Source organism: Apteryx mantelli, chromosome 4, assembly GCF_036417845.1.
Source record: "Apteryx mantelli isolate bAptMan1 chromosome 4, bAptMan1.hap1, whole genome shotgun sequence".
Classification (NCBI taxonomy): Eukaryota; Metazoa; Chordata; class Aves; order Apterygiformes; family Apterygidae; genus Apteryx; species Apteryx mantelli.
In genome coordinates, this window is record NC_089981.1 from 43408420 (window position 1) to 43435346 (window position 26927).

General features: G+C 38.6%; 1 protein-coding gene across 1 annotated transcript in view; it reads left to right on the plus strand.

Annotated features, from left to right (window-relative positions):
• The window catches only part of HSD17B12 (hydroxysteroid 17-beta dehydrogenase 12), a 93141-nt gene extending 66393 nt beyond the window's left edge, over positions 1–26748 (plus strand). The window contains exons 7-11 of the mRNA XM_067296314.1: positions 6751–6785; positions 12253–12334; positions 16513–16578; positions 24364–24513; positions 24728–26748. Of these exons, the coding sequence (XP_067152415.1) occupies positions 6751–6785; positions 12253–12334; positions 16513–16578; positions 24364–24513; positions 24728–24832 (438 nt within the window). The 3' untranslated portion in view covers positions 24833–26748. The remainder of the gene's footprint in view (positions 1–6750; positions 6786–12252; positions 12335–16512; positions 16579–24363; positions 24514–24727) is intronic.
• Positions 26749–26927: the final 179 nt, after the last annotated feature.

A 26927-nucleotide genomic window follows, 5' to 3' on the forward strand; every position in this document is an offset into this window, starting at 1 on the left:
ATTTTTGTTTATAGTTCCTCTGAATCAACTGCACCTGCCTCTGTCAATTCACCTTTGTATGCTGCAGCCCTTGATTTCACCTGTGCAAACAACCAGACTAGACTTGACTGGACTAATGTACTGAAAGCCAAAGATGCCAGACTCGCTGTCCAGAGGGAAAAATGGGTAGACAATGAGCATAGAGAAAAGTCTTGCGTACTTTGGGGAGCACTTATTTCTCTTTTGGAAGTTTCAAGAGATGCTTGGTATGTGAACAATAGTAAGTATGTTCTTTCCGTTTGCAGCATCACAATCTGCTGATTGCATTGGGAGTGAGGCATAAACTTGTGTTCTCCTGAAAAATGAGTAGGACTAAATAGTTGAGGGAGTGCTGGCTTAATAGTTGATTAAGCAAGGAACTGAATTGGTTTGAAAGCTTTTATGTGATAGGGGGGATGTAAATTGCGGGCTTGCAGGCCAGGGTTTGGTTGGAAAATGTCATTAATGGAGAAAGGGGGAGAGTACGTTACATATACATACATGCATTAGTGTCTGTGCTCATCTTTACTGTGATCACCTTACTTATGTCTTATACTGAGAGTCAGATGCAAAAGGATAATAGGCCTATAAGATCAAAGATTTTTTCATTGCTGTGTTTGAGAAGCTTATAACTTGCTTAGGACTTCAAAATACATAAATATTCTGTGTCGAACTGAGAAAGAGATCTAGTGTCAGCTGCCCTCTTAATGGAAAAGGAAGGAAAGGTAGATTATAACCATACTGTGAATACTAGACAGGACAAGGGAATACCTCTAGACAGTGCCTACAAAGCCTAGAACTATGAATAAAAAATATTCAAAGTGAAAGAAGGGAGAAGAAGCTAATATATTTGAGAAGGGGTGAGGAGGGTAATTTTCCTTTGCACAGACCTGTGCAAGAAGAAGGAAGCTGAGGAGCAATAATGCTGAAAGACGGTCAGGAAATTACATCTCTTGTATGTTCGCATGACTAGTGCAACCTAATACCACATCTGTAAAGGTACCTTATCAGAAATCGGGTGACAGTTGATTGTGCCCTGATGGAGCCACGTATGAACTATTGTATTTGCCATGTCATGGAAAGGCTAATAAGTGAAACAGAATTATAAGAAGTGGTAACACTGACTTGTGAGAAGACATCAATATGCGTGTGTGTGTGTATTTATGTATATATTTTTTCCAGTCAAGAGGTTTCTCTTCATTTATATTCAAAATTATAATCATCAGTGGAGGAGGGGGGGAGAACAATTTAGTAGAGTATATAATAAAATCAATAAGTTTGTAATGGACAGAGAAGTATGGCTGCCAATACTTGGAAGAAGAGCAAGTGTTCTGTGAAGGTGGTCGTGAATGTCATTCACGTGGTCCAGAGGGAGAAATTAGAAGCTGCAGTTCCCTGCCTTGCTGACTCTGAGCCTAAGAGCACTGTGCACAGGAAGATGAGACAAAGGAAACATAGCTGTGATGGATGCTTTCCTGCAGTGGTGAGGGAAGCATTTGGGATTTTACTTCGAGCTGTGGGTATCTTGGTGAAGTTCAGGAAAGTCTGGAATTCTGTAGCTTTTTGTAGATCTGGCGTTGAGACAAGTACACATTCCAAATTTTGAAAAGAGAAAGTTCAGCCTTATTTGAGCAGCCTTTCCTACATAAAAGGGGAAGAAATGCTTATTTTAGAAGCCTTCCCTTTTGATTTGGATCTTGAAATTGAGACTTTAAATGGAGAAAGCTTGCTACTAAAAATGTATTTGTTCAAAGGCAAGTAACTGAAGATGCTCAAGGCTTGCAGCATGTTAGGTTGGTAGTTCTCTTTGTATGTCTTGTGTCTTTCTGGTTATTGACTTTGCCACATAGACTTTTGCATCAGTTTCTGTTGAATTAACTTTAGTTTTACTTGTAAGTTTTTACAAATATACCATTCTTGTTCAGCTTGTGGTATGAGATTGTTAAGAAATTGTATTGAGAGATACATTATAAAGCCTTAATTGTAGATGCTTAATTAAATTGATCATGAAAGTTATAGTGCATGAATTCAATCCTATACTCTTTTAGGAGGAAGGTTTGCATTCAACAGTGACATAGGCAGTATAATTTAATTATTTGTTAAATGGGCAGTGCTCTTGAACTTGTGAGAATCCTCTGCCTAGGCACCCTGAATTAGCTTACAGTAGCAATCATGTTTTTGTACACATGTGGGTGCGCCCATGGGGATTTGTTTATCTTTAAAAAGTTAGATTGCTTTTAGTTATTGTAACTTCATCCCTGATTTGTGGAGGAAATCTGAAAGACTTTAGCTGAGTAACAAAGTAAAAATCTTGACCAAGTTCTCTAACTTCACCCTTTGTAGTTGTGTAGGCTTAATTCCAGAGTGTTGTATCTTGAAAGTGGAAAGAGTGACCTGTAGTCATAACATCTTACCATAGAATAATTTGCCTTGAATGAGAGTTGTGGTATTGTTTTTTTGGCTTTACATAAGTTATGTGGTATGTAAGATGTGAAAGATAACTTTGAATTTTTACATCAGTTTTTTTCTACAGTTTATAGTAATCTGGGTGATTATCACTTTTGAGATATTCTAAACTTTAAAAATGATTATTCTTCCCTTAAGTCTGCTCCTGATCTATTGCTTGAATCAGAGTGAGAAAGGACTATGAATTTGGTGATCACTAGGAGTGGGAGAAATAATTTTTTTCTGAATTAAAAAACACTGGAAATATAGTTTGAAGTTAGAGTAATCTATGTTGGTCCTTTACTAGGAGCTTTAAATATATTGCCTGTTTTAGAACATAAATCTAGCCATGTGGTTGTGTACTTTTGTATCCGAAGCAGGAGCTTCTGTTCCTTAGACTGAAAGTGGTGTTCCTTTTTTCCAAATTTAAAAGGTGGAAGATGGGTCTGGAACAGAAGAATGCACAATACAACTTGGCCTACCAGTACCAGTGTTTGCAAGCGTGTAATAAATGCCGTTGCAGATATGTGGACATCAAGAAGTGACAGTTGCCTTTAAAAGAATGAAATGCTCTGTAACAAATCTCTGCCTGAAGTTAGTCATTTGTTATAAGAAGTTGATTTAAAAATAACATAGCCCTTGTTCTTTTTATCTGCCAAAACAAAGGAACTATACTCCAAACTCTGTGGTAGCATTATTTAGTGTTTTACGTGCATATATGTGAAATCAGCTTAAAGAACGGGGTGGTGGGGGGGACCAAACCCACCGCCACTTTCATGGTTGTGTGCTAAGCATAGCTTTTTACCAGACTACATTTAACTTAAAAAAAATTGGCAGCTTCCACCATCAAGACTGATCCAAACAAATTCATTACTCACTCTAGTTCAAACTTTCAGAAGAACAATAGGTTTTCTTTCAGCTGGCAACCTGCATGTAGCATCTGGCTACTCTATCTGAGATTATCTGTGTTTGAGAGGAGGTCAGAGCCTTAATAGTCTTGGGAACACTCATGGTTTCAACCCCAGCAAAAGTATTTCTGTGGAAACCGTCAGTTTATTCAGAAAAATGATTGGAAGAAAAAAAAAGGCCCTCTTGTTAGGGTACTCTGTCATTTCCCACCTCTCCTTTAGGTTGCCTTTTGCTTTCTTCTTTTATTAGATTGCCTTTAGAGGAAGGAGCCCTAACAGAGTTCTTGTGTGTCCTACATGCTAATCCCCCTGGACTGTCTTGCAATGCTTTTGCTTTTATTAAATACAACCCACTGTAGGCCTGGCTGTCTTAAACTAGACCTACCTAAACCTTAAATGCTTTAACTGGGAAACACTGAGTATTTTTTAATTCTTAGATCTGACTGTTGAACTGTTTATTACATAATGGCACAAACTGTGTTTGTGTGATGTATAAATTTGCCAGATCTGAATACGCCTGAGGAATGATTTGTTAGCACTTCTGCACTAGAGTTCTTACCCTGGTGAAACAGTCTTAGTATGGACTTGGCCAGGTGAGGAGACACTGACACTAAGAAGATGCCTTCTGTTATCTTATTCTTTTACAAATTTGTATCTTTATTTTACATAAAGATATTAAATATTGGTATATCTCTTCACAGGTCACAAGATGTAAAAATACAGATAGGAAGAAGTTTTGCCCATTTCACAAACTTTTGAAGTTCTCTCTAAGTACACATTTTAATGGAAAACATAAGCAGATGTATTACCAATTTTGTCAGCATTTTTCTTCCTGTCCAGCTGAAGTTTAGAAACGGACTATTTGATACAAAGAGCTATTGGAGAGAGACTTCTTGATTTCTACCTGTATTGTGTACTTAATGTTATGTCTTAGCTGTCAATGGCTCCATAATGTCTTAATTTATATAAATCATTAATAATCACTAATTATATTGCTGCATGTTTTTCTGTGCTCTCTTTTGGATATCAGTAGTAACCAGCAGTTGTAAAAATCAGAGCTAAGTTAAAGCTGCTTGGTGCTGCAATTTGGATTCAGACCATGAATGCATTTGTATGGACTTATGACAAGGTTTCTGACGTGGTCCCCTCTGCATTTCAATGGGAGATCCTGTACTGTTTTTTTCAGACTGTTTCTTGGTTTCCTAAGTGAGGGCAATTGCAGTCCATGCCCCATGTCAATCTATGGAGTCGACATGCAGCATTACCCTGGCCTGACAGGCAAGAAACAGTATGCTGCTTTTTGCCAAGCAATCTGCAGTAAAGATCATATAGCTTGCACTAGATAAAAGATCTGCCAGTCTTGATAACTAGCCCAAATCATTCTTTATCCTTTAATGTTAACAGAAATAATAGTTGTTTTCACATCCGTATGACACATTAATATGTGGAAAAAGCTCTTGTGTACTTGGACTTAGTCATAGGGGTTTTTGAAGCTACATGAGATTGTTTAACTTGATTATGTTTACCAGCTCTGAAAACTTAGTTTGACTTCTGGGGGCAGTGCTAGGAGTTAGGTATATCACAGCCTACTTCATGAAAGTAAGGTCTATTCAGCTCCTGGATGTAGTCCCTTATTGAAGTTGTCGAGTAGCATTTCTGATGGCAGAAGTTATTCTTAAAGAGAAATGCCAATAAAATACAGAATACTGCCCTTCTCTACCTTTCTCTGTGTGAACTGTGATCAAATGAAACTTGTTTCCTTTTGTGATTTTTTTTCCCCCCCTCCCTTTATTCCTAAAAGGGTATGTTTTATTAATAAAACCATGTTCAACCATATGCAAAAGCTAATGCAGTGATGATACTAATATGAATAGCTTGCTGTAGGAATAAGTCAGATTTGTTTTCTTTTAATAAAAAAAAATGTTTATAGGTTTTTATGCTCCTGCAACTTGCATATGCTGGTTTTTTTCCTCACATGACTCAAATGTCGTGTGTAAAGCCATCAAGGTAATTCAGTTTCAGCAGGAGGTAAGATTATATTTTGGTGCCATTTGTATTTTATTACCCCCTCCTCCTTGTTTTGTCAAGAAGTTTGAAATGCACTTTATTTTAAGGATATGAAAAGTGATAAAATTTATATTTCTTGTCTTTGTCAGTGATATGACATGTATTAATAGGGCAGGTTGGAGGCAGCGTAGTAGTTGGTGCAAACTGAACTTTAAGAACAATGTTATTTCTATAGGCAGAAATTTTGGATGGAAATCAATTCTTTTTTAGTACTAACTACTGTCAACCTTAAATATCTATTTCACGCTGTAATTACAAATTTCTCAAAGTTTGGATCAATGCTTGATTTATTTCCCTTGTCAGAGCCACTCTTAAAGAAATCTGTCTGCTCCTGGGAAGTTTGTTTTAGGATTACTGCTCTGGAGAGTTTTTCATCTAGGTTGTAAATGGTTTGCTCAAAGTCATAATGAGTCAAAATCAGAGCACTGGGGAAGCTTGCCTGGCTACTCTCCTCATGGGGATGTAATGTCTGTGTTATCAGGGAGGAATGGGTTTGAGTGTTAGATGTTTTCTTTATGTAACACAATGCTTGTCCTAAGTTGCTGAAAAGCTAGGACAGTTCAGAACTTCTTATTGAAACAGTAACCTCTGCAAACTTTTATGTGCATAAAAGTATGTGTTGCAATAGTATTCCCTTTTTTACACCAAGGCCCTACATGGTCAGAAGTAAACTAAACTTTCTGATAAGTACCTACTTCTGTTATGCTAATGCTAGTAAGCTTTAATAATGTTTGTTCTATAGTAAAGGAGGTTCATCTGAGCAGTAAGGTGTATTGGCTGAGTTATCAAAGCCAAAATACTTGTCTTCACTAGTTCCTTCTGTCCAGTGTTTGTGCTGCTCCACAATTTATTTTTTAACTTAAAAGCAAGAATTCAGAAAGAAGAGCTAAAATGTATTGGATTTTGTCCTGAGTCTTGGCATAAGTGAGAAATTTAGTCTGACTTAAGGAATACAGATGCCCTTCTGAGGGGAGAATGATTGTACACATACTATTAAAACACTTTGGTGTTTTAGCGTTCTTTTGGAAGTCATGGATGCTGGCTGCGGAGTGGTGAAGACACTTTTATTTACTCTTATTGTGTTACTAGCTGGATTGGTTCACCAGATTCAGTGCATATATCACTTGGCAGAGCCAAGTTATCCAGGTAGAATAAAAATAAACTGCCTACGCAAAGTATGGTCTCTGCTTCCCCAAGCCTTGGTTGGGGTGGAGGGGGTGACAGCTGCTTCTGGGAGGAAGGGAGGCTTCCCTCATTCTGTAGCTGTCTGGTGTCTGCCTTCTCAGCCATCACGAATGTTTTCTTTTTGCAGATGACACGACTGGTGCTGCCCGGCATGCTGGAAAGGTGAGTCACACTAACACTATCCAGACAAAGTCATCATTATTTATAGGGGAGAATCCTTTCTTGAAAAATTCATTACTGTGACTAATCAGCCCAGTCTCCATGTTTTAATGGCAGAGTAATGCTGGGTGAGTCACGCTGATGGTGCATGAATCATCAGACGGTGGAAGCCTTTTCCACTCGATTCCCTTTTTATTTTTCCTCTCCCTTCTCCACTGTTGTGGTGATTCCTTTTAGAACAGAATTAAAAAGCCTGTCTGACTCATCAGCACTAACTCAACAACCTGCTATTCTGAGGGGGTGGTTACAGTTCCTGGGAATAACCTTCTTAAGGCTATTTCTCTAAGTCATTGTAAGTAAAATGGATGCAAAGAATATGTTCTTATTATACAGTAGGAGGTATATTGAGGAAAGTCTGTGATCATTTGGTAAAGTAGAATTGGAGACCAGCTCTTTAATAATAAGAGTTAATGCACACCATTCTCACTCCTAAAGGCATGTACTGACTTTGTAGCTAGCTCCCAGGTGAAACTAAAGATACAAGATTTTGGCGTAGTCCCTCCAGGCTGTTTTCTAGCTGATGTTGACTGTTCCATGATGTTAGCTGTCCCTGCTGCAGTGCTAACCCTGGCTTGCCGAGGGTTGCTCTAGGTCACATCTGAACTAGGTTCGCAGAACTGAGGAAAGCTGCGTAGAACTGTGCGTGATAGTCACTATGCTATTACCTCCAAATGAATACTAGAGGAGGAGAGTATGTATGGGGTAAGCATCCAAATCTGACAAAGATTTACTTTAAAAAAATACATGTTTGTTTATTGTGTCACCTGCTATCTGGGAGTCTTCATCACAGATCAGGGTTCAATTATGCTAACCTTGTACAGATGCAGAGCAAATATTTCACATATGAAACTAAGTTTCTTCATGGATGAAAACTGTCAGAGCTAGTCACCAGTGCGGGAGTCAGCATCTCACTCATCAGGGAGATGTCAAACTTAGATTTTTATTTCAGACAATTTGTAGATAACAATGGAAGCATAGAAGAGTGTACTTCATGGGAAGAAATTTGAATTAGAAAATAAGATGCGGGACAGAGCTTGGGGTTGGGGGGGCAGATAATATTACGCCATAAAGCTCTGGCAGAGGATGAGCATCCTAGTACAAAGATGGTAGTTACTCAGGGCTTGTAAATCAAAAATTACTCCTTGCCTGTGTCCTGTATTTGACAGACAAGGATCTGTCTTTTGTGAAACCACTGTCCTGTGAAGGTGTCATGATGAAAGTCACTGTGCTTTAAGGATTTAATGTTACGAATTTTTGAAACCGGAACGATTTATTGCATCTCTATTCTTTGTCTAAAAAAAATCTTCTAAGAAAACTTCTAAAGAAATATCTTTGTCTAAAGAAATGTTGTAGTTGTTTGAAGTTAATCTCTTCAGCCTCTCAGGACAGGAATGGTGTATATTCTGCTTAACAGAAAAACATACAGAAGATATTCTGTAAGCATTAAACTGGATGAGATGATCTGAATGAAAGGCAGTAAACTAGAATCGTGTTGACTTCTAGTTCTGACTACTCTTGAACAAACCACTTCATGCTTTCCCCCCCCTCCCCACCTCGCTTTTCTTAACTACATGCTTACCTGAAGAATCTTAAAGATAAAAGTTCAAGAAGCAGTTTGGAAAGAAAAGGCTAATAGTGCTTAAAATATTTACACATCTCAGGAACTTTTTCTGTTTGTGTAGAGCCACTTTAAATGACTGCTCCATTTGAATGATGGCCTTGGTTTCTGTCCCAGAAAAAATGTTTGATAACAAACAATATGGAAACTTTAAGTCAGTTGACTTTGCAGTGCACAGAAGCGCTGTCTGCAGCTGCCAACTCGTGCATAGTCATAGCTTACAGGCTGTTAACACTGTTAAGAGTCTATAACCACAGCAGGATATGGAAGTCCAGTGAATCCAAGAGCATGAATGAATGGTAGCTGTACTCAGCTGCTCTTTGGGCCAACCGTAAACTTCTCATGGGGGACTGTGGGCTAGGAAAAAGGGGCCCAGGCTGTTCTAAGGAAAAAAAAAAAAAAAAAAAAACTAGTCTAGGATTCCCATCGTTATTCCTCATTGTTCAAGGAAGATAGCTTGTCGAAGAGATAGACGTAGCATAGTGCACTATAGTGTCTTGCAGCTGTGGCATGTACATTTATGGATTTGAATATCGGTTTTATGGCAATATATTACAAGATAAATGCAAAAGTAGAGAGCAGACTTCGCATGCTTTACATCCAGATTTGTAAATGGACAACACAACTGTGTGGTATGGTATGTCTGATACTTTTTATTTACAATAAGCATAACAGCTTTAGATAAATGCCATTTCTAGTAATGGCATTTAGGCTTTCTGCTGTGGCTCCTCTCCTGGGTTCTGAACACTTGCAAAAGTGACAATTTATAATCTGCGCTTCCTATTACCCTTGAACATGTTGCAGTTCCTCTGTAAGTTTTCAGGCTACTGCCTAAGGTGGGAGCCTCGTAGAACTAAAAATTGTGCCTCTGTCTTTGGGAGCAAGAAAAATCAGTTGACTGTTTCTAGACAAATATCAAACTATGGTATTTATTGCTAGGACAGTAGCAAGTGCATAATTACATTACAGAGGAAGCTTGCTCTTTCCATTTGGCATACAGCTGGAGCAGGCGGTGGTTGTCATAGCAACAGTGAGATGGCTAAATATAGCATCCCTCCCACCGTACCACTTAAGGTAGAATGATAGGGAGGTGTTAGGGTGTGTTGGGCAGCCACGTATCTGTATTCATGTTAACCAACTTTAAATGTAGTACGTAGTTGAGCTGGATGTAGCCAATCTTTTTTCTTTGCCTCACCAAAACTCTCATATTGCAGATCCTCCCTGAAAACATTTCTTCTGCAATTTCTGTAAGAAGCAAAATTGTAATTAGAGAAATTGGAAATGTTCCCTCCGCGCACATCTTGATTTTTCTTTTATCTGGTGATTTTAAGCTATGAGCTTTTAATGTTAGGGCTGTTTTCTTTCGAAAACCCCAGTTGCTTTGACTACGTTGAAGAGAACAGTACATGGAGTTTTTGCAAGGGGCTGCTCTTAATTTGTAACATTTCCTAGAGTGTCTCCTTTACTGGCTCAGACTGTTAATTCACTGCACCTACATGATCACTACTCCTGCTGGAAAGTTAGTCTAGCCGCAGTGAGACTGGCTTGTGCCCTACAGCCTGAGTGCCAGCCATCTTCGAAAGCTTCAGCTTGTATTTGCTTCAAAGCATGAGGTTTGTGTTTATCCATATCAACACTTACCCCTTTTTAAATCCTGTTAAGCTTTTGTCCTCAGTTAAGTTTTGTGGCAATTACTCCCATTTGAATATGGGAAGAGCAGTTCCTTTCATTGGATCTAAATTTCAAGAGTCTTTTACTTACAAAAGAAAGATGACATTTATTTGTTATGAGATGAGTAAATCAAGATCTTGATCTTTTTCTTTCATTAGTCTGTATACTCTTATCATGGATCCTCTAAATAGTATCTTAAATAGCTAAATTGAACCAAAATTTTCACCTCTTTGATGTCTGAGGGCTTTTTTCTGCTTTTCCCCCTTCTCAAATCATTTAATCAGTTTCTAAATATTTCTCTTGTATATTTGCAGGGATAGAAAGTGTATAAGATTTTGGTGATGGTGCATCTGTCCCTGCCAATCCCTAACCTCCCAATCTTTGGCTGTTTTTGGTGACTGTTGCACAAAAAAATTCCTTGTTGACTCCGTTTCATGAACAGTGTTCAGGTTTTTCAAGGGTGTGGATAGAGGATTTAAAAGCTAGCAAGGTTCGTGATTAATTCATATTTTCTTTAGTATGCATTGTTGGTTTTGTTACTATTGATTTTTCACCTGCCCTTCTGTAGCCTGTTCACATAGCAGTCTGAGGTCTTTAAAGAAGTTCCTTTATAGTATTCTCCAATCTGGATAATCTCTAAAAACTGTCTGAATACTCATTTCACTGCTAATCCCCATTTGAGCTCATGAATAAACATCACAAGCACCACCTGTCTTGATATGAAAAACTTCTGGCATCCACTGTTAACCTTTTGCTGTTGTGAAAATTCGTGATTAGTTTGTGGTCTTTTTTTTTCAGACCGCATATTTTGATCTATGTTACTACTTTACTTCACTAGCCAAGCCTTGCAGATAACTCCCGAAAAATACTAGCAACTTTGGCAAAGGTGCTTTGAAATCGTGGATATTTGTGAAGTGATTCTTTTCTCTGTCATGTCAACAGTCTCAGTTTTAGAGGTGGATTAGTCACAGGCTTGATTCTTGAATCATGGCAGAAGCCACCTTGGTTGGAACCTGTTGTAATGATTCCCAAAGAATTTCATTGTTCTAACTTTAATGGTCACTTAAACCTAGCTGTTTGTTTTAAAATGACTATTTAAATCTATGTGGCAGCAACAGCATAGGGTATGCAGAGATGAACAAATATGATAAGGAAACTTGTAGGTGAATCTGCAGCAGTTCAATGTGTGTGTGTGTATTCTCACTCCACAGCGAGCACGGAATGTGTGGTCATATGTTCAAAGGTAAACATTGAATTTACTGGTGGGTAAGAAGAAGCAGAGAAGCAGCTTTCACTGTATTGGGCTTCCTGCTAGCACCCTTTGGCAACTTGTTTGCCCTGACTTGCCTAAATTAGCACTTATCACTATCTCACACCAACTTGTGTCTCTGTATGTAGAGCTAGGCACAAACTGACATGCTCAACATCAGTCAGTGGATTGGAAGATTCAGCAGTCTCATTTTCTGTCCTAACTGCATGTACTTTAGAAATATTTAGCAGAGCAGATGCTAACTAATGTCAGATTCTTGCCTTCACCTAAATATTACAGTGTAATACCAAATATATTATTATAATACAGCTATAAAACAACTTCTTTTCTGTAGTCATCCAATGAATATCTTCTATACTATCTGTTAAACACTTCTGTATTTGAGCAGTAGATTCAGATACTTGCTAACTTGAAGACCCATCATGAAGTATGCTTAGAAGTTACACTTAGGCTCATCATGAAAGGGATTATCAAAATGTAAACCATATAGCAAACTTCTATTGCTACTTCTGCCTCCTTAGCCAAGACTTAGAAGCTGCCTTTTGGATTATGCCAACTTAACTATGCAAAGCTGTGTGAATGTAGCCCAATATGTATAGAGCATGATTCTCTTGCTTGGATGTAGCTGTATTGACTTTGCAGTTATTCCCTATTTATACCAGCCTATGAATACTTGTATCCTGCTTGAAAATGCATTAGTAAATTTCAGTTTAGAATTTGGTTGGGGGTTTTAAAAATGGATCTTCATAATCTCACTTGCATCCCAAACATTTTCTTCAGGCTTGCAGTAATTTTATGAAATATGAAAAATGTTTTCCTTATTGCATGGTAATATCTTCACTGCCTTTCAGATCAAAAGGAGTAATCCTGAATATCTCCTCAGCTGCTGGGATGTATCCAACTCCACTGCTGACTCTTTATTCTGCAACGAAGGTAAATGTTCTTTTGCACTTTGAAATCGAGTGTCAAACATCAGCCAACATTACAGGAATAAATGTTTTGGTGTCCATCTAGTGGTGCTTTCAGGAACTAAAAGTACTGGGTCTCTAACTTAAATTTTGCCAATAGTGGAAGCTTGAAGGTCAAGAGAAAAATGAGAAGGGCTTACTATCTATGGAAACCACTATTCTGTGTACTTCATCACATGTACTACTTTTTCATGTAAAAAGGGTACCAAGTAAGTTAAGCTTAGCATGAGTTAGAGGAAGGCCATTGACAGTATTTTTTTAACACAATTTCTTATACTGGTATTTTGGAACACTTCCCCTAATTTTTTTGAAGATGGGTTATTTTTTTAAGTAGTGCTCTTCTGTTGCTTTCTGGAAGCAAAGATTTGTCCAACTCTGTTGCCTCAAGTTTCATATTTCAGGTAAGAGAAAGAGTTCAAGTGCCTCACTGATGCCAAACAGAGACAATTTGCCTTGATCTGCTGGCCATACCTCCTGCTAATGTAGCCCAGCATGTGGTTTGCTTTTTTTGCAATGAGAGTGTATTATTGGCTCATGTTCAACTTGGCATCCACCATAACTTCCAGGTTTATTGCAGCAGGGCTGCTACTCAGCCAATTTTGAGGCATGGGGTTGTGCAACCCTGTATGCAGACCTTTGCACTTCACTTTGTACTGTTAGAGAAACCTCATAAAGTTTAGTAATCCTCAAGTTTATCAGGGTCCCTTTGGGCTGAAGCTCTGTTTCTTTTGTCAGCCACTCTGTCCAGCGTGGTCATCTGCAAGCTTGCTGAGGGTGTACTCCGTCATCTAGGCTGCTGATGGAGATGCCGAGCAATGTGGGCCTCAGTATTGATCTGTGGGGTTCTCCACTTGTTGCAGCCAGATGTCAAGCCATTAATCATGATCCTTCGAGCCTGCTGGTCCAGCCAATTTTCAATCTAGCCAGCAGTTTGTTCTTTCAGCACATATCTCCTCAGCTTCTAAATGAGAATGCTGCAGAAGACAATGTCAAAAACCTTACTGATGATATCTACTGTGTTCTCCTCATCTAGAAAGCCAGTCACTCCATCGTAGAAAGCAATCAGGTTGGTCAAGCATGATTTGCTGTTGGTACATCTGTGACAGTTTCTGATATACCTTCTTGTCCTCTATGTTCTTGGAAATGAATTCCAAGATGATGTGCTCAATGATCTTTCCAGAGACTGAGATAAAGCTAACCAGGTCATTCTTCTCTTTTTCAAAGAGGGATGTAATATTAGTTGTCTTCCAGTTCTCAGTGACCTCTCCAAGTTGTCACAGTTTTTTCTAGATATCATAGGCAGTAGACTCTCTTCCATGCTAAATGCAAGGGAAATGTTTACACTGGTATTCAAGCAGTGTGACACTACAGCTTTTTCAGTTGCACCTGGGAATTAATCTGAAGTACTTCAAGGATTTCAGAATCTAAGCAGAAGCCTGACAGCATGAAGAAACCTTCAGTCAGTGTCATTTATGTTAGAACAGACCCACAATTCCTTTAGTATCTTGGTAACATCTCTGTATTCCCAGAAACTAATTGATGCATGCTACCATTTTATTCATACTGAAGGAAGAGATATTTAAGTTTAGAAATCATGAAAGCCTGATTTAGAGTTTTAGCTGACAACATTTTCTCTTGAAATAGCTGTTTCCTGAGAGTACAGTTCTTTGTTTTGATGTGAAAGGTCACTTTCCTTGTGGCAGTGCCTTCAGCTTTATAGGATGATTTGAGCTTCTGATTTTAGTGATAATATGCCTTAGACTGCTTTGGTTAGTCTTTTTTCAATGAGAACCTCAAATATATTCCTCCCTTCTCCTCCAAGAAACTCAATTACAGGGTAAGTAGTCTGCCTATTCTCAGCACTGCTCATCTTCTACCAAGGCAAGATTAGTAAGCATGAAAGTGACTCCCCTAATGTAGCAATAGAAAGACGGTATCTGCAATTTCTATTCTCCCCCCCCCCCATATCTATATAGAAGGGTTTTAAACCATAGTATCCTTCAGGCCTAAGTCAATGGCTTTGGCTAATTGTCAGGAACAGGCACAGTCCAACTCTTTTTAACCTTCCTGTGGAGAATTCCATATTTTACAATGAAATGAAACCTTTCTAAAGGAAACCTATTCTTATTTTTTGACAGGCTTCCCTATCTCCTATATTAATATTAACGAGAAGTGAAAAATGATCCCCCCACCCCCCCCACTATATCTTAAACATTTGGATTTGTTATTGGATATCCAAGGAGAAGAAAGCGATTTTAGTATGCTATGTTTATTTGGGGGGGGGGGCAGTTATTTAGAGAACATTTTTAAGACTGTTTTAAAGTTAGATGCTGTTGGAGGGCTTGAGCCTCTGGAAGCAAAAAATTTCAACTTGTGTTGAATAAATCCATCAAGAAGAAAACTCTGAAGCTTATTTGGACAATGGATGTGGATAAATGCTTGTTCTGGCTCATGTAAAAGGAACTTTCTCTATGGCAGAGGTCTTTGCAAACAGTGGAGATGACAGTCTCTTTATACACTCTTACATATTTGAAAAGCAATAACTGATTTCAGGACTCTCAGGCAAGTAGAAATAGTCAGAACTTTTCCTAAGTGATCAAAGAACTTTGATTTACAGAATATAGGTTTGTTTTCATTTATTTTTGATAGATCATTGATTGCATATATACTGTGGTGAGCAGTTATCACAAATGTAATTCTGGCAGCTGTGTTCAGGTACTGCACCAAACAGTTCACACGTTTGCAAGTTTCTTACATTGTTACAAGAGGATGGTTAGTTCACTGAAGTTATAACAGTTAGGCCTGATTTTCAGGGACCTGATGTCAAGAACTGGATTTCATTAAGAACTTTTATTAGAGGGGAGAAGGAGAAGGAAAGAACAGTTGGACAGAAGGTGAGCTTATCTGGCTCAATGAGCCACTTTCTAGCTTGTACATGCAATCTGAAGAATAAAAGGACCTATCTGCTACACAGCAAGGTCTAGTTTTCCTTCAGATCTTGTGTATGCTCAAAAAAGTATCTATAGAAATAGTCCAGCAGCATAGGAATGTTTCTTTGCGTACAGGTAAGTTCTGTAGCATAACTTTAATAGAAAACATACTGAATGTGTAAACTAAAAGCACTGATTTCAGCTAGGACTTCTGTTAATCCACTAATGACAATCAAAACAGGAGGATTGTGCAACAGGCTTGGCTGCTTGCTTTGATGCAGGTCTGAAGCAGCTGCTTCTTTTTTTAATAGCCTTTTCTCTCTAGAGCTGTTTTTTCTTTAATACTTGAATTAAATTATTTACTACTTATTTTAGCTTTAGTTATAAATGGAATGCTTTAGATACTTCAGTGGAGGGTACTTCATTTATTCTATTTGGCTGTATTGCTTCACTAAAACAAGGGATGGTAGAACCTCGTATTTTGTCCCATCAGAAGGGGGGAGGGAAAAATGGAAAGGTGGTTTAGACTAACTCAGGGAGGGGGGAGGAGAGGATCTGTGGTGATTTGAATTCCTCAGCATGGCATAAGACATGCTTTTTATTTTAGAGTAAGTGATAATGGGGAAGAAAGCACGTGGGTCTCCATTTATGGAGATGGCTGTATCAGATGTGAGGGTGTCTTGAAGATGTGTACAAGCATCCACCTTTTAAGCCATTTAAGTTCCTTCCTTAACCTCTTGCTCCTGTAATTTCCCAAACTTCTGGAAATTTGGAAAAGAAACTGTCCTAGTGGACTTCAGGACTAGGCTAAAGTGTCATTTTAGGGTGGCATTTCTAAATAATGCAAAGGCAGAAGACAAAGTATTTAAATGCCATGTTTAAAAAAAAAAAAAAGGCACAGGTAAAGTATACTAAATTTTGTTTTCCTTTTTCTTTAACTGAACTTAATGTAACATTAGTTTGTTTTCCTCCTGAATTATAAAGGATGTTATTTTCTTAGATTGAGTCTCATTTTGGTAAAAAGCTTCATAAGCTTAGGATTTCTACTCCAGTGGCATTGCTCAAATCTACAAAGTTTCTTTGAAAATCAGAGTTTTTCATTTTGAAGACAGGAGCTATAAATAGAAATTCAAATATGCTTACAGACCACTACAAGTTATAGTTTCCACTTTAATGCACAGCATGCTGTGTATTTCCCTTCTTTTCTCTGTAGGCTTTTGTGGATTACTTCTCCCGAGGCCTCCATGCAGAATACAAGAGCAAAGGCATCACTGTGCAGGTGAGTAGTTTGGTTCCTGTAAGTGTGGTTACCACAGCAACATTGGTGTCTTGGTAACAAAAGGAAAACATCATATTCTCTTATTCATGAATATATGACACAGATTAAGGATAAGGATTTCCTTTGATCCTGCTAGCAGTTTTGTGAAGTTGCTCTGAAACAATGCACCTGAAAGTAACATTTTTTTTTTTAAGCTGGTGGTGGTAATTTTACCTTTAAGTAAGAAATATTTCATAAAACTGTGCCTATCTCTAATTCTATGGAATACATCTTTATAGAACTTAATCTTCTGGAATGTATTTTTGGAGTGCCCTTGCACAGATATTAGATGGGTAACACTCAAAGGCTAGAATAGTTAGCAGCAGTCTGTTCCCTGCAGTTTCAGTCAATCAACTGCTAGTGTAAGCTTAGTAGCAAAACTAAGCAAAAAACCTGAAAGACCCTTTCCATGTGATGGACTGATTTAATTTGTCTTTAATACAGGATTCCACATTCCTAATGAGTTTTACTTCCCCCCTGTCACTCATTTACCTACTGTGGTTTTAATTGTTTTTGTAGGGACATGAGAGCAAACCAAGCCAATTTCACATCTTTACAAGATTTTGCTTTAATATCACTTCTCATATGCTGTTAGGGTTTGCTTCCAAAACTTTGCTGAAACTTCCAGATTTTTGTCTGATTATGGGTCACAACCATTCAGTTTCTCATTATTCATTGCATACATTGCTCTGCAGAGCAATAGTTACTCAGGTCTTCATAAAAGTGGCATGAGACCCTACCTGTACTGCAAAGACAGTTGTGTATCTCTTTTTACTTCAGTAAGGGTTTTTGTTACAAACATAATTAGCCAATGTCCATGCCTATTACTTTGCCTCTCCGTATTCTGTATGGTGTTTCTTAAAACCACAACAACTCCAAGGGCCCTACTAGGCTTAAGGCACAAAACTGCCTGCATTACTTGAGATGATCATTGAATGTGTGAGTATAGGTTTTGTTGCTGATTAAAAGCATAGAAGTTATTACCAACTTAAGGCTATGTTACCTTTTTGATTTGCTGTATTTTTTTTTCCCCCCCATAAGGCATACTTATCAAAACAAGAACTTATTACCAGGAAATGTCCTGCCCCATTTCCCGAGAGGAGATTGTTAGACCACGCTAGAAAAGACAATTGTTGAGCTATTTCCGTGCAGTAACTGACCCGGTAATGGCAACCTTATTTAAGCCTATGCTAAACTTCTTAAAGGATGCATTTATTATGCTATTGGTTATTTTGGGGACTGTTGGCAATGGGGAAAGGAAGCTAGTGAAGAGAGTCCCTGAGAGTGCTCTAAGGAAAGGTTGTTAAAGACAGTCTCTAGGACAGATTAGATGATAGTTTTACACTGGCAACAGATCATAACTCCCAAACTTGTAAAACTCTCAAAACATGACTTCTCAGAGTGCCTGACACTGTGCAGTAACAGCATGGGAAGTACCTTTAGCCAGAACAACTCACTGGAGAGCTGCTACTCAGCAGTAGAGGATGCATAAAAACTTAGCACTCTGAACACGTTCAGCATACAATGTGGTTTGCGTGCTCTCTCTGTTCTTAAAGTGGATTAAGCTGAAACAACTTTCAGCATTTGGTATCTCCTTGTTACTTTCTGGTTCTCACAGGGCTTTCCAAGTCTTTCCCTGGCTTCAGCCCCAGACCTTCCTGCAATAAGATGATGATTTTACTGCAATTCAAGTTCTTTACAGTGTTCTTTTTGCTTTTACTCTGCTGTATCACTTCTGTTCCCCCCACATCATTCAGTTTCTGTATTACCTGTGGATTTAACTTCTTCATGTCAGACAGCTGTTCTTCCCATCTGCTTTGCCAAGATGCTCCTTCTAATCTGTTGCTGCAGTCTTCAAATAAGACTGAAGGAACTGGTAGTGCTGGCTCATCTCACTGCCTTGGTCTTTGTGAGAAGCCTCATGTGGAACACCTGTAAGCACAATGAAATACATTCCTGTGAGCAGTACAAGTCCTCTGAGTGTGTGGTCTACATGGAGTGTAACATTGTGGTAATGTTCTAGAGTTCAAGACAGGGCAGAAGGCTGTAGCTGGCAGCTTGCTCATTTATGTAGGGCCATTGCATATGGATAATAATGAACAATATACAATGTCTGTATAACAACAGCCTGCACAGAAGAGAAACTTATCTGTGGAACTGGTGCACTGAGTATATCTGTGTACAAACATGATTCTCTTAACAGAGGAACATTTCAGACTGGTGGATCAGAAGTGGAATGAGGTGATGTTCTCAGCCAACAGCTCTGACCTTAGATACTTGTCAAAAGTGCAATTCCAGCTTGTTTCTGGGATCCTTGTTGAATTCATTTGTGATCCTCTTCTTGAGTCAGGAAGATGCCTTTGCAACTTCTCTTTGGCTCAATCATCTGAAATCCAAGACAGGATGCGGCACTTCTGGGTAATTCTGCATCAAAAGGTGGCAACACCTCTAATACTAGAACTGATTACACACAACCCAGGTCAGGATCCTCAGTTGAGTCTCTGTCCCTTACATCTTAAGGTACAAATACTGGGTGGCTCTTGGGTTTGAGAACACCTTTCTCCTAAGAAAGGCATACCGATTAAGTAGAATGCTTATGCCCAGGTAGACCCAGGTGATGCTTTGTGTAGGTGAAAGGTTTGTTTTGCTCGTCTGTCTTGTGCCCTACTTAATAAAGTATTTTTCTCTTCTACATTGATATGAAGTCTTTCAGTAGAACTTCTTTCCTGCTTGAGACTGTCTATGAAGTGTGAGGGAGTGGATCTTTCAACACACGGTTTCAATGGCAATGTGGCTGTGTGTGATTCTTTCTGTGGGGTTTGTGGGGTTTGTGGTGTTTTTCCTGTGAGTGGACATGGCTCCTGCTAATTTGCATACCTCTGACAAACTTGAGCAATGTTAGTGGCTTTCCATGGAAGATGCTTTCATCCTTGAAAAGCCTAAGAAATGTCATTCAGTTACTAATATTTCTTCTTTTGGGAGAGTGATTCTTCAGCCTCTTGTTAGGGTAGCATGTCCAAGATCCTTCTGTTTTCTGGTGTTTTTGTCAGGTAGAGCTGCTGAGAGTTACCTCAGTGTAAGTGTATGCAGATGCAGGCGCTTCAAGGAGAAAAGCGTTACATTTTTGAGATGTGTTGTTTCTACATGCATTCATAACCAGTCATTCTCCTCCTCCCTAAGTCTTCTTCAAAGGGTATTCTGTCAGGTTGAGAGGAAAATGAAGAAGGAGCTTGTCCTGCCCATCTATGTCAAAGGAGTACCTATTGGTACTTCAAAAGTGAAAAATAGTCCAGTAACTCATGCTTGGCTAAAGGTGCTAAGCCCAAACAGTTTGAATGTAATACACAGTATGAATGTCCATAGCATGTTAAAGATTTTTCTAGCTTGGGATATGGAAAAGCTAAAGACAAGTGTTCAGGGTCTTACATATTTAATGTTACAAACAGATGAAGATTAAATCTGGCTTTCTGTATCTACAAATATGTTTGCCTGTACAAAACTTAGGTTTGTAACTACAATATAGCCTGTGATAAGCTGGCTTTTTGTAACTCTCGCATGTTGGTAAAGGGTGCTCAATTCCTTATTGCACTGCTTTTTTTTGTCCCTAAATGTAGATTATGAACTGCCATGCTGAGTTATGTGGGCCTGATGTCCAACAGCTGTTATAGCTTCCATTTGTTATGCTGATTTTATTGCAGTCCATGTCCTTGTCTTGCTCCAGCTTAAGCCACTATAAACTGCTAATGAATATTACAAGTACCTCTCTGTAAAGAGTAGCTGGTATATCTCCTTCATGTCCTTAGGACTGCATCCCCTTTAGATACTTCAAAGTTAATCTCTCTGACCTTCAGAAAGAAGCACTTTTAAAATTCAGTTAAGATCACTATTTGAAATGGTTAACTCTTACCATGCCAGTACCTGCAGAATACCACTGTGTGAAAAGCAAAACCACAGTACAGCCAGTATTTTACCAATTTCTGAAGCTCAGCCTAAGCTATATCAATATTGCTCAAGTGGAATGCTTTCTTTGTGGAAGTTAAGTTTTGATTAGTGCTTCTACTGAAGTGTAGGCATCTTTAAATTCCAAGTACACTCTTTCTAGCCAACAGGCCAGTTTAGTTTTACAGAAACAGCACAGTAATAGCATAGATTTAAATTCTGTGTTTATTTACATGCAGAGAAAGAGGTATGAGTCTGTAGCAGAAATTAGGCAAGAATAAAAGGGGTCGAGCAGGGGGGTTGCACTAGATGATCTCCAGGGGTCCCTTCCAACCTCAACCATTCTGTGGGAATGAAGAAGACTGCAAGGACTTCTCAAGACTTTTTTTGGAAAAACTCTTCCTGAAAGATTTCTGCAGACTCTTCTGAAATGTCATTCTTTTTTTTTCCTGAAAATATTGTCCAGTTCTTTGCCCTTTTCTTTTACTTCCCTTTCTAACTTCTGTCAGTATCAGCACCTTTTCCCTCTATGCTTCGTTACTATACATAGTAAAAGTGGAAGAGTGAAAAATTTTCACTACTTGTATTCTTCTACAATATTCACTATATAAAATGCCAGCTCACAGAATCACGGAAGTGTTCATTTGAAGGGAATCTCTGGGGGTTTTTTAGTCTAACCTTCCACTCTTAGTGGCACTGCTGCTAACACTAGGGTGTGGGTTAGCCAGGGCTTTGTCCAGCCAAATCTGGAAAACCTTAAAGGATGGGGGTGCTGTGACCTCTCTGGGCAACCTGAGTGCTGCACTACCATCCTAGCTAAAGACCTTCTCTCCAGTGTCCAGTCTGAACCGCCCAAGCCAAAATTGATAGTTCTGCCTCTTCTTATTTTACTTGGCACTACTAGAAGAGTTTGACTGTCATCTTCATAACTGCCCTTGAAATAGTTATAGGCAGGTATTAGGTCACCCCCAGCCTCCTTGTCACCACAGTAAACAAGCTCGACTGACTCTCTAGGTATTCACAAAAGTACGCTGTCACCAGACTTACAGCCAGTGGTATTATCTTTCTGCAAACTCAAAGCTTTTTAGGACAATGTGTACAGGTCAATGTTGGCTGCTGCAATTTCTCCATTTCCCCTTTATGCACCTTCCCTTTCTCCTCACAGTGAAAGGGAAGGAAACTGCTCTGAAAACAGCTAGGAGTTCAGCTCTTTTAAATAGAAATACGGTAAAATTAGCAATAGGATAGCTTGTTTACACAATTTTGACTTTATGCTACACTCATGTGAAAAAGTCTATTCAAGACCTGAGATCTGACTTCCTGCATCTATACAACTTTCAAGAATGCAGCTCAGTGCTGGCCAATTTTAATAAGGGTCAGAGCTGTAAGCACTGGCAAGTCTTTTAAGGGAGCAAGAGACATTGTATTGGCATAAGTTACTTTAAAGCATGTTTTGAAGCTGAGAGCAGGCTAGACTTTTTATGTGGGTAAAGGCAAGGAATTGCCTATACAGTTCCTTGTCCAAGTAGTGTGGGTAATATCTGCTTGAATACAAAATGCTTTAAAAAAACAAAAACAAAAACAAAACCCCAACAAAAAGCAAAGAAACAAAACCCCCAGCTTCCAGCTGTTAAAACAAAATATGGCACAGTTATTAGGAAGATGGTAAAACTAATGTTTCTGAAATGAAGTACCTGTTTTCTGGAGAGCATTTGGGAGGAAAAAATGGAGTTTAAATTTATCTTCCTATGTGCCTTGGACATAAGAGCAAAGTTTGTGGACCAATAGCTAACCAGTAGTGCTACTGTTATGCTTGCTTTCTGAAACATCCTTGTGTACAATTGTTTTCCCCTTCATTCTATCCAGTGGTTTAGCTGAGTAGTGCAGTTCATAAATGACTATTTTAGCAGGGGAAGACAGGAAACAAGTTTTCTTGTTTAATCTTCATGCCACTGTGTGTGGGGATATTGGAGATATAATTAACTGGTGAATAAGTAGCTTCCAAATCAACCCCTTAGCATTGATTTTTTTTTTTTTGGTAAAAACACCAGATTAGAGAGCCAATTTAGAAATCTAATCTAAAATATAGATGTGGTCCACATTCTGGAGTTGGTAGTAGGTACCTATGCTATTACAGTAACATAAGTGGTTTTCTTATCTAAGTATTTGTGGCTTTTGGTGACTTTCAAGGTGATGGTAATTGTTTCACATTTCTGAAATTTGGGGATCCATGACTTCTCCATTTGAAAGTGAACTCATTCAGTATGTTATTGATATTTTAAGTCCTATTTATAGAAAGAAGTGCACGTTCTTTAAGACAAAGGAATGAGCTGACCTAACAATGCTTCCCGTTTGTGATATTTGAATTCCTGTTGAAATGTGTACAACCTTTGCTTGGTTAAATAGCCAATAATAGTTTATTGTCCTTTCCCCACGTTATGCCTCTGGGAGCGGCAGTAAAGCAAATGTTTCTGAGATCAAGTGTGTGTGGTCATTGTTCTTTAAGAGACTAATATGGGGAAGCAGAGTTAGTTTTACGAACTGAAAATTGCCCAAATGTACTGGAGGTTAGAGCTGGTGTTCTTATTTTGAAATTCGTTAGTGGAGTAGAAGTAGAATGACACTTCTCAGGTATCTGCTGTAAAGACGCAAGAATTACTGTTCACTACTGTGGTGGTCAGTAGTGATTCTCTGTACTGAATCATCTGTAGAGCCACAGGAGAACCTCGAATGTCTTAGGAGGTCCTTGCCAAAGTGTTGGTGAAGTTGCAACCTTCCTAAGCTTGTGAGATCTGATACACTATCTGACTGCATGGCTGTAGACTAGGGCTTTTCAACTACTTTTTTTAGAGGCCTAAAGTGAGAACAAGTTGAAAGCAAGCATGCCTAAAGCATGACTGTGGGGGAAAGAGGGTTTGCTTCCTAATGTTATGAATGCACATTCATCTTCCTTTCCTTCTCCATTAGCAGGAGCTGGGGACAGGTGGAATGTAGTTTTTGGATCCCCTCTGTCTGCTTTCCCCAATGCTAACATCCATTTGTGCTATCAGGTTTCCCTCTGTCAAAAGTATATCCCTGCTTTTTCTCTTGCTTTTCCATTATGCCAAGGCCAGGTAATTCCAAGACCCACTATCACTTTTTCTATTCCTTCCCAAAACTGCTATAAAAGCCCATTAACTGCACTCTCTCTCTTGATCCTTCCTTCTGTCCTTGAGGTCTTCCACACTAAAAAAAACAAAACCTCTCACTTCCTCTGAGCCCTCCTGTAGTATCATAAGCTCAGTGTTCCAAGTCTTTTGGCTTTTCCTTTTTTTCTTCCTCCTCCTTCCTTTCTTGTTTCTTTGAGTACCAGATACAAGAGCTATTTAAGTATCAAGTCTCTGTCTTACTGAGTTCTGTACCTCCTTCCTAAGCATTGGTGGCTTACTACAGAGAAGCAGCACTAACAGCATTTTGTGCTAAACAGCTGGAATGGTGTTTTGCACTTACAGGGCAAATGGTAAGAAAGGCTCTTCAGGCATACTCTTGCAAAAATAGCTTTTCTAGGGCACCAGCTGGGGGTGCTGACTGTCATCAGACCATATAACTATCCTTCATATCCCAAATATGTCCCCCACGATCCCTGATTAAAAACCTTTTTGATATTGTACATTCTGATCTTAAAATGAGAATTTAAGTCTGGCTTTTAAGTAAATGTTTCAGAATTCAGTATATTTACAGGTTTAGTTTTCAATGATTTTAGTTCTGTGATGAATCTGTAGGTTAATCTGAAAGCATTCTCTGCCTAATGTTTTTTCCTGTATGCAGAGTGTTCTACCATACTATGTGGCAACAAAAATGTCTAAAATCCGCAAACCAACCTTCAATAAGCCCAGTCCTGAAACATATGTAAGAGCCGCCTTAGGCACAGTAGGCCTGCAGTCCCAGACCAATGGATGCCTACCCCATGCACTCATGGTAAGTCCCCTTGCAACAGGTAAGGATGCAGTATGTTCTATGTATGTGTTTGCTATGGAAGAAAAGTATTAAATAGTTTTGAATATTAAAATAGTGATTTTTGTTCTTTAACTTCCAATCATAATTTTGTCATGTTTGCTGGTAATGGATTTGATTTAGCTTAGTACAGGCTATAATAGCTGAGACACTTTTTTCTTTCCCCTTCACTTCTTAGGGCTGGCTCTTCTCTCTTCTGCCTTCACCTGCTGTCATGAATTTGCTCATGAAAACGAACAAACAAATACGTGCTCGTTATTTGAAAAAAATGAAGGAAAAATAAGTTGCAGGCGACTTGATCTTGGAAGTCTGGGACACCTGCAGGTTCCATACCCCCATTTCAGCACTGAGTAAACCTAATGTTTTAAACATTTTCAATTGTAGGTGTATTTTCTACTAAGGCAAAACATGGTCTTGTTTTGAGGATACAGACAAAACAGGATTCTTGACTTCCAATATGGATTTCAAAATAGGCTTTATTTGTTTATAGATATGTTGAGGGGGAAAGTGCTTCGGACTAAAATTGCACTGTGCTTTAAGAAATACTTATGTGGGCTTGATCAGACATTGCCTTTTTGAGGAACAGCTTGGTTATGTAGCGTCCATCAAGTGTACGCGTTGTGTGTGGTGAAGGGAAGAGCAATAGTAGTTCTGTCTCTTGCATATTGCTGGAAAGGTGGGAAGGAATGGGAAGAGAGCATATTTATTTAAAAAGGCAACGTGGCACTATTCACAGAATATGACTTCTTCCCAGTTCAGATTTAGGGCATCTACTATCATTCTGCATTGTCAGTGCTGCCCCTCTGGTTACATGGTCCCGTCAATGAAAGCGGCCCACCTTGGGCGGGCACAGAGGCGGCAGTGGGGAGCTCAGGGACAGCTTTTGGGCTGTGTAGAGGTCAATCCATCTGTAAAACAAGAATGCCCATGTTTCAGGCTAGTGTGTCAATTAAGTTGTTTTAACTTATAAAGGATTCACCAATTTGTGAAGTGATCTTTACCCACTGTATTGAAATAGGTTCTTGCACCAAAACCTGAGTGATCGTTTAGGTGAACTTCAAGGGTCTGGTGTGTCTTTTGGTTATGAACTGAAGGGAAAAGGACCAAAAAACACGATGAGTATAATTCCTCATCTCTAAGTATATACATAAAATAATATTGCTAAAAGTATTTTCATTCTTGGTTCTTGAATGTGGTTTCTAACTTTGCAGTAATATGTAATCTTTGATTTGTAATAGTTTAAAAAGTTCAGTGCCTGCTCTTTATAGTAAATGGTGATGACACAATGTAGATAAATGTTACAAGTTGTGTGCTACTTGTTGGTTGCTATGTAAAAGATTGATGGTACTTTAAATACAGAGCTTGAAATGAGTAACTCTCCCTGTTGGCAATGATGGTTAAATTTTTTCTGAAGTATATGTCAGTCTGTCCTCTGGTGAGGCCTTTTGAAATGAGAATTCTGAATATCTGAAATAGCTCTGAAAATATAATAATTAGTACCAATAAACTTCTATAAATGTAGAAGAACTTCTTATGCCAGTCAACTTGCTCTGAGTGCTGTGGGCTTCTGAATTGAGAAAAAATGAATTGTTAGCATGTAGAGTGACATGGATTTAACTGATTTGTTTAAAATAACTGATTTGTTTCATAGTTCTATGCCAAAACTGAGTGCTCCAATGAGGCTGAAATTATCCAACTCCAAGAGCTAGGGATCAGAGTATATGAGAAGTCTGCACTGTTGTCTGTATTTACATGCACCTTTATTTAAAGATTTTGGTCTCTAACATTCCTTTTTATGAATACAAAATGTACTAAAACTTTCAAACCAATTTAAATTGCAAGTAGCTAACTGTTTTCTATGGACTGGAGGTGGTTTTCAATACATGGAAGAAAAATTTCAAGGTCTGATTTTGAAATTAAATATGCTGTACTGAGACAAGATTTGAGGCTAATATTTCTGTACATTGAAAATACATGAATACCGATGCAATGGTGCTGATCAAACCTGAGATGCAGATCCTATCCCTTAGTTTGCTTAATTTTTTTGGAACAGGGATGGCAAAGTCAGTGTTATTAGTTCTGTAAAAGCACATTCCTTGGCTTGTTCTGGAGATGATATGGAAGCACTGGACTAACCAACCAATCTGTATGTTCTTTGCCTTTGTAAAACAGAAATAAATAAAATGGGTTTTACTCTGAGTCTTTAATTTGTTGGTTTCCTTCTTAGAAGGTATGTTATGTTTTCATATATTCAGGTGCTTGCTTGTCCTCTATTATATATTATAATGCAATGGAGTGCTTGCTTGGAAATTATTGTACTTCCAAATCCCCAAACCAGACCTTTCATTAACCTGTTTTCCTGGATGTTATAATCTCTT